This window comes from Nilaparvata lugens, chromosome 4 (assembly GCF_014356525.2).
Source record: "Nilaparvata lugens isolate BPH chromosome 4, ASM1435652v1, whole genome shotgun sequence".
Lineage (NCBI taxonomy): Eukaryota > Metazoa > Arthropoda > Insecta > Hemiptera > Delphacidae > Nilaparvata > Nilaparvata lugens.
The window spans coordinates 38,966,542-38,981,846 of record NC_052507.1 but is presented as its reverse complement, the minus strand read 5'-3'; the positions used below and the strand labels follow the sequence as shown (position 1 = coordinate 38,981,846).

At 32.8% G+C, this 15,305-nt stretch overlaps 1 protein-coding gene across 3 annotated transcripts in view; it reads left to right on the top strand.

Annotated features, from left to right (window-relative positions):
* LOC111048929 (UDP-glucose 4-epimerase) overlaps positions 1-15,305 on the top strand; it is an 89,499-nt gene that overhangs the window by 23,304 nt on the left and 50,890 nt on the right. The window contains exon 2 of one of the 3 annotated variants that reach the window (XM_039427456.1): positions 14,748-14,873. The exons of the other annotated variants lie outside the window; for them this stretch is intronic. Within the exon in view, the coding sequence (XP_039283390.1) occupies positions 14,857-14,873 (17 nt within the window). The 5' untranslated portion in view covers positions 14,748-14,856. The remainder of the gene's footprint in view (positions 1-14,747; positions 14,874-15,305) is intronic. 3 annotated transcript variants of the gene reach the window in all.

The following is a 15,305-nucleotide window of genomic DNA, read 5'->3' as shown; positions in this document are numbered from 1 at the left end:
TTTTTTATTTATTAATACTTTTTGACTACTTATCTCTAAAGGGTCCTACTACTGTTAATTACCTCAATTCAATTTTCCAACAAAAATTCTATTTCCTTTTTGACACGAATTTTCCTACATATTTCTACCTTATATCCCCATTTAACTTTTTAATCAACCTTTCATCTCTCAACTACAGAATAATTTAAACTCATGCTTAACTCAAGAGATTTTTCCCTTTTCATTTCAAATTCAACTAGAAGAATTTCACTGTTAATTTTATTTTAATTTAACCCGTTCATTAGTGTTCCAATATTTATTTCTACTTTCACTGATAACCATTTTAACATTACCTAGGTACTCGAAAAAGTTTCTCTGTTATTTTATTTGTATACCTTAACTAATCACTTTAAATATTCATTGTCTAAAACCTTCAATTTTCGTTACCATACCAAATTTCTAAGCAACTTTAAACTCAATAATACCCCTTTTTTTACCAATTTACTTGTGTTTTTGCGGCTGACTTTCCTACCAAACATTAACGAACCTTTTGACTGGGCTTCCCTAAACTGCATTACGCTGATTGTTTTCCTTACGAAGACTCACTAAATATTCTAGACTTCGGTTTACGTTATTCTACTGACAAGCCCCATAACTCTCGAATGAACCAGACCGTTTACTAGATACAAAAAAATCTTAGCTCACACCATCTTCGGTGCCTTTCGCTAAAATTATACAATTCCACCGTACAAATTTGCAAGGTTAGTCACAGCTAAATTCCTTGATTTGTTACATGGACAACTTTCGGGCAGTGCTCCGTTCTCTCTGGACACGGACCTACACTCGCGCCAATTACCTAAATTCAACAACAACACACATAGGCAGGAAGTCCCCGTGTCCTCCTCTAAATCTTGAGTCTCAACTAAACAAAAAAAATTCCCCACAGCCTACAGGAAACGTCACCAACACAACGGATCTTTACACTATCACTACGCATGCCTACCGCAAAAATCACACCTAATAAAAAATATTTCCAATAATAAAACTGATTTACCTTTTCGAGAATAAACATTACTGATAAAGGACTTAACAACCTCACTCAATCAACTTATTTTATACAAATTCCCAAGGATTTGATCATCGTTCAACTTTAATCTACAATACCCAATTATTTAGTTTAAACATCTCAAGGCCAAAACTACTCATCAACTTTTCAAAACTACATATCAACAATAACTAATAAAACAGTTTCCTATTTATTCTCTGATTACCTTCGATCTACCTAAACTTATCAAAAAAATTTCCTATTTTCCTCAAACATTCTCCCATAATAATTTCCGAATTTTCCTAATTTCATTGAGTTGACTTTTAAAATCTCAATATTCACTTTCACTACTACTATACTGATATTCAACTACCAGACGTGAGACCAGAATACGTACGTTGACATTACAATAATTTCTATCATCATTCACGGAATTACAGAATACAAAAATTTATTCAGCACTTAGAATCAGTTGTTTTTCACCTATGCTAGTTTCTTCGATAGTAACCCATATAACCCATTTCATAATAATTTTGAATCCCCACTTTTGATTGACATTCTCGAATGAACCTTTGTTTCACTACACTGCACTTTCGTTGGTCTGTACGTTGCTTTATCGTCGGGGTTACAGTACCTTGTTTTTGGCGGTGAACTTTTACCGGTTGAATTTGGCTTGACGGCGACGTCCTCTTACGTCCCTAGACCTGTCGTCTGAACGGGTGTCTTGAAGAGGTGTTACTTAAAGTTGCAGAACCAAAGGGGTGGTAGTACAAGAAGTTGGTTTGGGGACACACATGAACCGCTGTAAATAAATGTATTACAGCATTAATTTCTAACTCTTCCTACAATTCATCAAAAGCTAAAACAGGAGTTTATTCTGTTATTTAATTTAGATTTTATCTTGACGTTCTGATTTCATTCTCAAAATTTAACAGATTTAAAACAAATTTACTTGCCAGAGTGTCATTAATATACAATGCAACATTTATGAAAACACCCGTAATAAATTAATATAATGCTTTTAGAAAATGAATACTTCATTAATTATGATGTTAACTTTTATATAAATTGATATAATACTCTTAGAAAAGGAATAATTCAGATTGAAATGATGCTAACTTATATGATATTTTTCGTTTGGTTTGCGAAATCAAATATAATTTTTCATATAGTAGCTCGGCTAGTATTGTTGGAAACTTGTGCGCTAGCCAACATTTATTTTATTTATTATTTATGAACTTTAGGACGCAATCCAAGTGTAAATAACGGGCATTCGCCCAAAACTGCTCAGAACCTTAATTAAAAATGAACATTCCAGAGTTTATGATTTGATTTACCTACAAATACAAGTCCAAAAACGAGTATCAACTAGAATTATGAATTTATCACCAAATAAAACAAGACACTTTATAACACAATAAAAGAAAAAAATATTGAAAATTTCACTTTAAGGTAAAAATAATGTTTGCCTTATAAGATTCATCTTGTAGATAGTTTTTACCTTTAATTAAATAAAATTAGTAGACACATAGAAAATAATTTAAATTGTATTAAAATTTGAACATTCATTAATATTAATTTCCTGGAAAAGAAAAACTTTCTTCTTTGTCTATTAAGATCTCTATCATAAAAAATTTACTAAATCATTCGAAAGCCTTAATGACATAAGAAAACAGAGTCTGAAAAATATAAATTATAAAATGTCATAAACTCAATATGAACATAATCTTAAAAATTTCATTCCAATTTAAAGGCTATCTTCCTGACTTTCAGCAATACTCTACGATAATATATCTCCAGAAACAATAACTCAAATGTAACGTAACTGAAAACTTTCTATACTTCTTTAGAAAAAATTTATAAGTATCTTCCATCACTAATAAAATCAAAAGGATTATTCTCAATCAATATTATTAACTTGAAAAATAACAGGCTTTGTTGATAAAATACTCTTTGATTGAAGTTTCAATTAATTAAATTCCCTAAATTATATTTTAACCTTATTTTACGTACCTTAGCGGTTATTTGAAGAAACAATTATTCGTACATGAAGAAGAAACACAATTAAACTTTTCAGGACATGGCACTACTAGAAAATTTAAACTTTAATAAAAATAAAACTAGCTCCTACATCAACTAATTATATAAACTTATAAACTTTCCCAAAAAGGGCGAAAAATAGTGACTACATCTTTACTCTCGTAGTGCTCCTAGCAAAGTGTCCTCCGAAACGTAATCTGGTCTCTCGACTGGGGAATCCCCACTACTGTATTTAGAAACAGGTCTCCTATTGGGCGAAGGGAATCAATTTGACCAATCGTCGCGTGGCTTCTAGAGCCTTTGGACCAAATAGTAACTGCAAAATCGGTAGTTTGTTATAATTTCATTGCTTGCTGTTTTCCAACTTATTGCACTTTATGTCGCGACAGGAAGGCTAAGTTTTAGAGATAATTCCATAATCTACATTCCTCGACGACTCGGAGCCACAATTTTTAAATATCTATCATGGGAAACTCAAAGTCATGGCCGTTCATAATAGAGAGAGAAAATAATTTATTTCGCTAACTCACTTACAATAATGGCTCTAGTCTATAGCGTATTAAATTTACTATTATAACTTGGGAAAAGGCCTGAATTAAAAAGAGTGCTCGGCACATAAAACAATAAAAATTCACACGATACACAAAGCACAAGGTCTTGCTTATAGAAATGTTATTCTAGTGAGGACAAATTCAAAGGATCTAGAGATCTATAACAGTGAAAGTCATGTGATTGTAGCACTCAGTAGGCACACTCATAGTTTCAACTATCTAACAGCAGCGGAGAATGATCTCATATCATTGCTTATAAAAAACACATTAAGCTTTGATGATAAATATATAATGAGATGGCAGAGGAAAATAGAGGAGAACAAGCATGGAGGGGTGCGTCTGAATAAGCATGATGATGAGTAATAATAACGTGCTGGATGTGGCAAACGAACTTGATTTCGTGGATGAGATAGAGGACAGTGTGGTTGAGGATAAACAACAACTCCACGCTGCTCTTCAACACTCTAATAATATATAACTGTATTTTCTCTCAATATCAGAAGTATTAGGAAGAACTTCGATGACCTGATGATTCAGCTACAGTATATGTCCTATGATTTCGATATAATAATACTAACAGAATGCTGGATCAAAAGAGATTACACACAGAAGCAACTGATGGACTACAATATTTTCCACTCTTTGAATAATCGTACTCAAAATGATGGAGTAATTGTATATGCAAAAGAAAATCTCAATGTACAATTGGTAGAACTAAATATTAAACAGGCCAACGTCCTTCATCTACAACTTCAAACATCAAAAGAGAGATATATTATATTAGCAGTGTACAGATCACCTTCCTACGCCAGCATAACAGAGTTTTTAGAGGACTTTGAAACAGTGCTTGGTAGACTGAGAGGTCAACTTATTATTTGCACAGGAGACTTCAACATTAATACGCTATAGCCACATCACCATTATCAACTTGATGACTATTACGACTTATTGAGTGAACACGGTTTGAAGAACTCCATTAAAAAGGCTACCAGGGTAACAGCGGGAACGTCTTCTTGTTTGGATTATATGTTGACCAACTGTAAAAGTAAAATCCATCCAATCATATATCACTTGAGTATCACAGACCACTTCATTACAATTCTTGGACTGGAAGAACATCAGTTAGACAGAACAAATGGGGATGAACAGAGCTCAACTAACTGTCAACTCTCAACTAACTGTAAATCTGTCAACTTGACAGCTTGAGGAGAGGACTGTGAGTGGAACAATGGACGGAGGTTTTTGAGTCAAATAACACAGACTCAGCTTACGAAAAGTTCCTAGAAATTCTACAAAAACATATTGAGAGCAATACACATCATTACAGACAAAAGAAGAGGATCAAGAGCATAAAACCATGGATAACATGAGGACTTATCTCAGCTATAAGAACAAGGGATTCTCTAAATAGAAGAAGGAAGCTGGACCCAAATAACGGAGAACTTGCTAACTTCTACCAAAGATACAGAAATACACTGACGTCACTCATCCAAACTACAAAAGAAAATTTTTTCAAGATGCAACTAAATGAAGCGAACAATGATGTAAAGAAGACATGGAAAATAATCAAGGATGCAACATATTCAAATCAGAAAAAGGATATACAACTGAATGCTTTGAAAATTAATGGTGACATAGTCACACTGAAAGATAATCATAGAGAACTATTGAGTCATGTAAATAATTTCTTTGTTAATATTGGAGAGAGTATGGCTAACAAAATATCTGAGAGTCTGAATAAAAATATTAACCAAATTATAGCAGATAATGTACCAGAATTGCATGTACCAAATAATATGTTTCTTTTCCCCATAGATGAAAAGGAAATAAACACAATTGATTCTTTACCCAGCAATAGTGCACCAGGCCTAGATGGATTAGATAACAGGACCTTGAAAGGAATAAAAGATTTAATTTCTAAACCTTTAACTCATATTTTCAATCTGAGCTTGTTATATGGTACTTTTCCAAGAGCAATGAAGAAAATCTGTGTCAGACCCATACATAAAGCAGGTGATAAACTAATTATTAGTAATTATAGACCTATTTCACTGATTAACAATGTATCAAAAATTTTAGAAAAACTATTTAAATCAAGATTAATAAGCTTTTTAGAAATTAATAATATTCTTTCTCCTAACCAATTTGGCTTCCGCAAAGGTAGAATTACAGAATTAGCTGTACTAGAATTATCAAAATTTGTAACTAGCAATTTAGAGGAAAAGAATTAATGTCTAGCAGTATTTTTAGATTTAGCAAAGGCCTTTGACTCTGTTTCCCATGACTTATTAATAAAAAAGGTTGAGGCAATAGGTATAAGAGGAGTGCCACTTGAATGGTTCAGATCCTACCTCAGCAATCGACAGCAAAAAACAAAGGTTGAGAACCATATGAGTGCAGAGGGTTCCATGAAGTTTGGAATACCTCAAGGAACAGTTTTAGGACCAATTTTGTATTCGATCTTTGCAAATGAGTTGTGCTCCATTCAAATTCAAGGTAGAGTTATAGCCTTTGCTGACGATACAGCACTCCCTTTTTCAAGGAAAAAACTGGGAAGAAGTGTTCCAAACAGCAGAGATAGAACTAACAAAAATCACTAGTTGGTTAAGAAATAATTTATTGTCATTAAATTCAGAAAAAACAAAATGTTTAGCTTTTTCTTTAACAAATAGCACAAAACCACACATGAAAACAATGAAGCTTCATAATTGTGATAGAAATAGTAACAGTAATTGTAATTGCCCACTAATAGAACGCTCTGACAATATAAAGTATTTAGGAATAATAGTAGATGATTCATTGAAATGGAACAAGCACATAACATATACAACTGCCAAAATAAGGAAGCTTATATATAAATTCTATCAATTAAGGCGTATCATAGACAAAGAAATGTTGAAAACTGTATACTTAACATTAGTTGAATCTCTTTTAAGGTACGGTCTGTTAGTTTGGGGTGCAGCTAACTTCAGTTTTATAGATCCATTATTTAAAACTCAAAAACGCATTTTGAGAATAATGGGAAACAGGGAAATCCGGTTTCCAACTGTAGAATTATTTATAGAAAATAGAGTACTCAGCGTTAGGCAATTGTATATATTGTTGTTATTAGGGTATATGAAAAAACATCAAAATAGGAACCATATCATAAATCATAGCCATAATACTAGAATAAGAGAACGTTACAACCAAGAAGTACCAAGGATGAATACAGCATTTGGGCAAAGATCACTAGGATATTTAGGGCCTACAATATCTAATAGAATACCATTCGAAATCTAAGGAGAGAAAAATTTCAATAGCTTCAAAAGAAAAATTAGACATTGGTTATTCAGTATTGGGATACAAAGTAGTGAGGAACTAATAGTAAGTAGGATTTAGATTTAAGTAGTATTCTTTTTAAATAAGGTAATTTATAGGTAGAAAATAGTACCTCGGTTTAGTATCTTTGTACTAGGTGATGCTTAGGGTAATAGATATAGTTTTAGATTTTTTGGAATTTTTGTATTATCTGTTGTAGCATAAATTAGTATTAATTTGATGATAACCTCGACACATTTATTATATAGTGAGGTATCATTTTATAAACCCTGAATATTGTTATATTAGAAAATATGTAATATAATGTAATGTATGTATGAATTTATGAATAAACTCCTCTGGATGTGTCGTCCAACATCCAGAGAAATTATTCACTGACAGTATTAATAAAAAATAATGCAGAGTATGATTGACAGATTGAAGGATTATTGTAGCCGTTGAATTTGACAGTCAATAGAGATAAATCGAAAATGATGGTGTTCAGGAAGGGGGGTAGATTGCACAGGAATGAGAAGTGGAGGTTTGGAGAGGAGCCTATAGAAGTAGTCAAAGAATACAAGTACTTAGGTGTTACATTCACATCCGCACTATCATTGACTAGTCACTTCAAAGCTAAAGTGTCAGCAGCAAATATGGTGTGAAAAGTTTGTGGGGGAAGTTAATAATTACAAGCAATGATGTCCCAGTATCAACGAAACGGCAAGTTTTTGATGCGGTGAGCAAGGCCACGGTTACATATGCCGCAGAGGTATGGGGGTACCAACAGAGAGAGCAACTTGAATGCTTTCATAGATACTTTCTTAAAAGACTATTCTGCTTACCAATGAACACACATAATTATAATTATATTATACAAGTATCTGGAGAGTGGGGAGGGCGTGTCATGGCTAGATACTTTGAGAATGAATGTGAAGTATATAGTAAAGACTATCAGGGGTGCCCAAAAGGGGGGGCATGACGCAATTTGCGCCATCAACATTTTTGGGGGGAGCATGATTTTTTTATATTTTATGTCAACATTTTGAATCATGGCTAAAAAATCAAGGTATTAAATAGAGATATCCTAATGAAGTTAATTTCAATACTTTTTCCCACCTTTACAATGTTATATTTTGCAAAGTTTAACTCAATATAAAGCATAAAAAAATACAATTGTTAATATGTTGTATGCAGGAATTCTAGTAATTTTAAGCTTATGAGTTTGAAGGTAAATCTTTGACAAAAATAAATTACAACTTCATCATCCACTTTATTCTGATTACCTTTGCTTAATTTAAATTTTTAATGGTCCTGTGTTTGAGTTTCCTTGCTGTTGAAATCTAATTTTCTTAAAAGCACAATGATAAGTTGAATTGTAATGTACATTTTAATCTAATAATTATTTTAATTTCGAAGGCGTTTCATGATGATATTAATGTGTCTGAAATGGGAATGCAATTTTAAACAACATCACAAACTCTAGTGAATTTGACAGAAGAAAAACCTCTCTTGTCAAAAATTTGTGAAAAATATAAAATGAAACCAATTTCAATCTTTCAAATTTACACCCTATTTACCACACAGTAATCAAGTAATTATTGTAATGCTTCATTACTTTTTTTCTGTTTTGTATAATAGTCCAGTCAAATGGTCGTTTTTCAGGAAAAAGCCCGAAAGAATTTTTCGCCACACTGCACAGAAAGCAGCTGTTTTCCAGTCCCTACATAGATCTGAAAGACCTTGTTTGCAGACGACGTCAGAAAAGGGTTTCTTTTCCGGTCTAGGCCAGAAAGTTGTCTCTTCCCAGCCGCTCATGGAAGTAGTTAATAAGTCATCCACTAGATTGGGCGAGTGTCCACTTTCATCATCAGCTGAAGTCGCCATGATTTCAGTTCCAGTTTCAAATCAAACTAATTTGCTTCACAACCAGTTTTATTCAATTATTTATTGTTGATTAGTGCATTCCGAATTTTCAAAAATGCTTGAAGATGACTGTGGTATTCCAAGTAAAATTTTAAAAGAATCTGAATTCCTGACTGCAAATCTTCTACCACTAAAATCAAGAGATAGGTACGATAGCTTAACGAGTATTCTTTATTTATTTTGTCAGCAATACCTGTAGTGTGGCGAAAAATATTGTTCGCACCACGGGCAAAAATGTTTTTCCAGCTCTCAATCTTTTCTAGTCCTCGGTCCACGGCCTCGGACTTGAAAACCGATTTTGAGCTGGAAAAATCTCATTTTCTGCTCTAGGTGCTGTCATGGCATATTTTCCAATAACAATGGAAACAGCTTAAATCAAAAGAATTTTGAAAGTAGGCACCAATCTCTGAGTACATTATCTCCTATTTCCGATAACAGAGAGTGCTCCTTTCCATACAGCTGATAGATTGGTCAGCCAAAAACAAAAATATTCCACAGATGATAATATTTTCCAAATTATTAAAAAAAATTAAAGTAATTCGAAATAAAATGAAATATCAAATTCCATTCACCACCTATCCTATGTCCTTCCTTAATTTGGCAATAGTGTGTGACGTCACATCTCGGAAGTGCGGTGAAAGAAAAATCTTATCGTTTGTCGGGTGTGTGTCGGATCGTGCCATATGATGATGTGCTGAAAACTGAACGTGCTTCATATGTGAAGGACAGATAGCACATATATGTCGCTGTAGTATCGTGTCGACCAGTTTTATGAGGACTATATATCGGTGAGTTGATCAATAATATATATTATATTGCCAAATTTTCCTGCATAATCCATCACCACCACATGTGTAACTTAGGCCTATTAATTGATGGAGTTATTCTGAGCAATTACAAAATGAACCTTTTAAAATATACAAATATGGAACTAATTTAAATTTATTCAATAAAAATAGGCCAAAGTAGTAGTGGATATTTCTAAATTGGGATTTCAAGAATATGAAACCCAACATGTGACGCCCGAACCAAGGAACCCTAAATCTATTATAAAAAATAAAAGCCTAATGTCTATCTTATAATTGTAATTGAGAACAAAATGTATAGATTAATGCAAAATTACATAAGATAACCTAGTCAATAATTCATTATAGTGTATGGAACCAATATAATGAAAAGCCAAGAGCTAATTATTAAATTTATAGGCAAAGTCTGAAGAAAGCTTTAAATTATTCATTGTATTAGAATAAATCATAGCTTTATTAATGTTAGAAAATATAAACGATAGATATAATTATGCAGAAAATAGATATATTATATTAAGTAATAAATTCAAGTTACCAGTAAATGAACCGAGTCAACATGGCAGGAATAACTTATTGTAAAGAAAACCATTTATTTTTGTAATATTTATTCAGCACACTCATTCCAAGAGTAAAATTATTATGAAAGGCACAACATATACTCATGAAAAAAGCTTTAATTACTATAAGCTCTTATGTGTTACTGTAACTGTATGCTTGTGCAAGTAGATAATAAACGTTATTTCTGTGGTAGAAAAACGACTAAACTATAATTTATGTTTAGAGTATTGATAATTATATTGTGCCGTATAAGATTTAAAGATTTAGGAAATTGAAAAGTTAAGATATTTGTTAGAAATGGCTACAAACCAAGAATCTCCTTCAGTCATTGATCTGGATGAATCAAGTATGTGAGATAGAAATTTAGGCAGTATATCTTCCTCAAACTTTTGTCCGGAAAATCTAAATCAAATGTCTTCAACCCAGATCGAATCTCCTAAACTTGATTTAGATAGAATTCAAGAGCCTGATAATTTTTCAGAACCTAATTCTGATGCTGAACAAGAAGTAGTCAAAGTACCTGATGATTCTGAATCTGAAAATATTTTTAAAATAGAAAAAAATAAAAATAATTTCCCTCAAGTTCAGAATAACTCTCCCACTACTATGGCTGCTATGTACAATCTGATACAGACCATGAGTAAGAGAATGGATGTACTTACAACCGGTATTAATCAAGTTGTTTCTAGGGTTGAAACTGTTTCCAAAGAAACTAAACAACAAATAAATACTGTCGGTTCTCAAGTAAGTGTAGAATTAAATGAGAAATTAGACCAAACAATCACTCAGATTTCAACTCGAGTTGATGAGTTAGGAAAACGTTTTGAGGAAGAAGTAAAAGAAGGTTTTAAAAATATGAGTCTGGAATTAGAAAATAAGCATAAAGTTTTTGTCCAACAACAGACCAAAGAGTGAAAATCATTTCATTCAGGTCTCACAACAGAGTGGAAAGAGCATCAGGCCCAAATTCAAAATAGATTTGAGAGCATTGATTCTATCGTAGTAGAGAAAGTAGATTCTTTAGCGGCAAATATTAATCAAAAAGTCGATACTTTATAGGAGAAACAAGAGGGTACTGTAACGACTCTAGAAAGGTTAGGAAATAAACAGGCTAACCTAATAGGTAAATTAAAACTTGTTTCACAGAAAAATGAACAGTGTACAGTCAGATTGCAAGAAACTAATAATAAATTAGAAGCACATATGACTGGTACAACTGAGTCTATTAAGAGATTGAACCTAAGAGTAGATAAAATGAATATTACCAGTTCTGGTAACCTAGAACAGCGTAGGTTTAGCCAAATAACAACACCTACCTTAGGAGTGTTTGACCCCCAGAATAAATCCTTGAATGCCATTGAATTTATTCGCCAAATACAAAATGTACAAGAGCTAAATGGTATGTCTTGGTTTGAATGGAAATTACAACTTTGTTCTTTCCTAAAATCAGATGCATTATTTTCATTTTTATCTGAAAAAGATGAATTCCAGTCGGACGAATTTCTGGTTAACTTCAAGCAGAGATACTGGTCAACCGAATTACAACAAGAATGTTTATTCGACATTCTTAATAGTAAATTTCAACCAAAAATTCACCTAACCTTTCCAGCATATGCCGCCAGCCTAAGATACAAAAATACTTTTTTGGACGAACCATTATCCGAGTCTAGCCTAATCTCTATTATTTTGAAAGGATTACCTGAACAAATTCAGTTAATAAATGCCGCTGAAAATTCACAGAATTTCAAAGAATTAGAAAGATCTCTTCGACGTATTCACACTGTTTCTAACTCTAGATTAGGTTATGGATCGACTTACAGCCATGAAAACAATAACAGGCAAACTAATTATAATCAAAGAGGAAGAAATCAAGAACAGAAAGGTCAAGTTGAGGATAATGAGAGGAATTCCAACAGTAAATTTATTCAACACAATAATAATTCAAATGCTAACCGAAACCAAGGAAATTGGTTCAATCAAAACAAACGAACACAAATGTCAACTGGGAACAGTTTTGAGTCACAGCCTTCTAGAGCGAGGAATACAGAAGACGAGCTGTCAATAGAGTACCAACCCGGAACGTCATCAACGACTGAAGCGCTGCCTACCACCAAGAACGCCCACCAGCCATGAAACGGAGCGGCAAATTCGAACTTCGTCAACCGCAAATCTAACCAACGAAGCTGACTATTGGAGGATGAATCTTGTTCAACTGATGAAAAAGGAATGGATCAGAGCCCAGCAGACGTTAAACGAATTTACCTCGAATCCCTGATCACCAATTCTCAAGTAAAACAATATCAGCAACAAATCAAAACTTCTGATATTGTCAAGAAACAAAGTAGGCCTATTCATCGTTGTCCAAGAGAATATTTTGCTAACACAAACTCCTTCATCTATAAAAATACTTCAACTAACAACAACAAAGTATGCTGTCATCGATTCGAGTCATGGGAGGATTGCTGTCCAACTAGGGGGCGAGTGAAAATGAAAGGGGAGTCACACTACAATCTACCACCTGATCTTCAAGCAGGGGGCTGCATCGTTATTTTCACTCTTATAATATTGTCACTTCTAACCCACATCATGTTCCTGAATTATTCAATTTTATGCAACGCTCTATTCTCACTGAAAGGCAACTTCAAAAAAAGCGTTCATCATGGATATATTTCTCATTTTGGTCTGGCCAGGCTCAAACGTTTGCTACAGTAAACCAAGACTGTACTGCCAGCGAGGAAAGACAAATTATCTTCAAGTTTTCACTGCAGTCAGGCATCTGTCAGAGAATCTCAACACTTGGAAAAGACATCATGACTACAAGATCATCAATGCTTTATTCCTGAGATTTCTACACTGGATCATCGGTCAGAAACTACAAAATGAAGACACTGCCCAGAAGAATCCTCATTATATAGCAGATATAGCACTGACTTGCACAAGCTACAGATTAAATGTTAAATGTTATTATATTATATTTTTTGTTATTATAAGAATGATAAATCAAGTGCAAAGCACATTATCATATTCATAATCATTGCATGGGTTTAATATTTGAGAAATGAAAATTAAAAAATCTATAAAAAAAATGTTTATTAACCTAAACAATACGGCGCCCGAAAAATTATTATTATTCAATTATTATTATAATGAACAGTATTATTAATCTCTAAATAAATAAATATTATTTATTTGCATGAATGATAAAAAAAAAACAATCTATGATTATCATATATTAATAAATTATTCTTATGCCCAGCATGTCAAGGCAATTTTCTATTGCAACAAATGTTATGATTTATCATTCTTCGTTATCATAAGTGTTATAAAATTGTATGTTTTCCACTACTACTATGTGAAAAATTTAAGAATAATGAACTCGAATGTTGTAATAAATATACTCAAGAAGGATCGTCCACAATTTATCAAGACAATTATGAGAGAATTAATAAATGAACAAAACCATAATAAGTCATAATTTATTGGAAAATTGACATCAACAACTTATACAATAAATTGAGCTTGTATGAAATGTTATCTAATTCAAAAAGTTTAAAGCCTAATTACCATGGACTGCCAATATTATTATCATCATCAGCTACTACCAGAGTTAGTATTGTCAAATATCACCTTCAGGAACTTATAGAGCATAAGAGCTAAAAATGCTTTGCTCATAACTTGTATAATGGGAGTTATCTCCTTTGTCTCTGCACATTGTGCAAATATTCATGGTTATCCTGTGTGATACCATTATATTCTTGGATGTGCCAACGTGCAAATATTCATGGTTATCCTGCGTGATACCATTATTTTCCTATCTTGGAGTGCCTGTGTGCAAATATTTATGGTTATCCTGCGTGATACCATTATTCTGTTATCTTAGATATTTCTGTTGCAAAAGACATCAGATATCAAGTAGCATTATTCTGAGTTGTTTAAGGCGCATTGACCTGCAACTCATTAAGTGGGCTTTAAGCTTCACACTTGTAAGAAATACACATGACGACATGACTGTGATATTTCAATAATTTAACAATCGTTTATTTGTAATCCTGAAGGTGATAACCAGAGCTGTGATATTTATGTTTGATTATTGTTAATGTTTCAAGGTGGCAAAATGTCCTGATTTAAATGGTGTATTATTTTTATGGTAAAATATTGGCCTCACTAAAAGTTGTGATCAAGCTTTCAATTTTTAGAAACCTTAATCAAGGGGGCAATGTCACGGCATATTTTCCAATAACAATGGAAACAGCTTAAATCAAAAGAATTTTGAAAGTAGGCGCCAATCTCTGAGTACATTATCTCCTATTTCAGATAACAGAGAGCGCTCCTTTCCATACAGCTGATAGATTGGTCAGCCAAAAACAAAAATATTCCACAGATGATAATATTTTCCAAATTATTAAAAAAAATTAAAGTAATTCGAAATAAAATGAAATATCAAATTCCATTCACCACCTATCCTATGTCCTTCCTTAATTTGGCAATAGTGTGTGACGTCACATCTCGGAAGTGCGGTGAAAGAAAAATCTTATCGTTTGTCAGGTGTGTGTCAGATCGTGCCGTATGATGATGTGCTGAAAACTGAACGTGCTTCATATGTGAAGGACAGATAGCACATATATGTCGCTGTAGTATCGTGTCGACCGGTTTTATGAGGACTATATATCGGTGAGTTGATCAATAATATATATTATATTGCCAAATTTTCCTGCATAATCCATCACCACCACATGTGTAACTTAGGCCTATTAATTGATGGAGTTATTCGGAGCAATTACAAAATGAACCTTTTAAAATATACAAATATGGAACTAATTTAAATTTATTCAATAAAAATAGGCCACAGTAGTAGTGGATATTTCTAAATTGGGATTTCAAGAATATGAAACCCAACAGTGCGAAATATACTATTTCTCTTCACCCCCAAAACTCCCAAAAAACCCCAAAATTTCGGACTTTTTTCAAGTTTTCCATTTAATCTTGAGAACCTTTAACTTTTCGAGAAAAAGCATTCTCTAAAATATTAAAGATAATAAAATTTCCAATAAATTGAGTGGTCGCACAGGACTCTACGGTTTTTGATTCTGGAGCTAAGAGTTT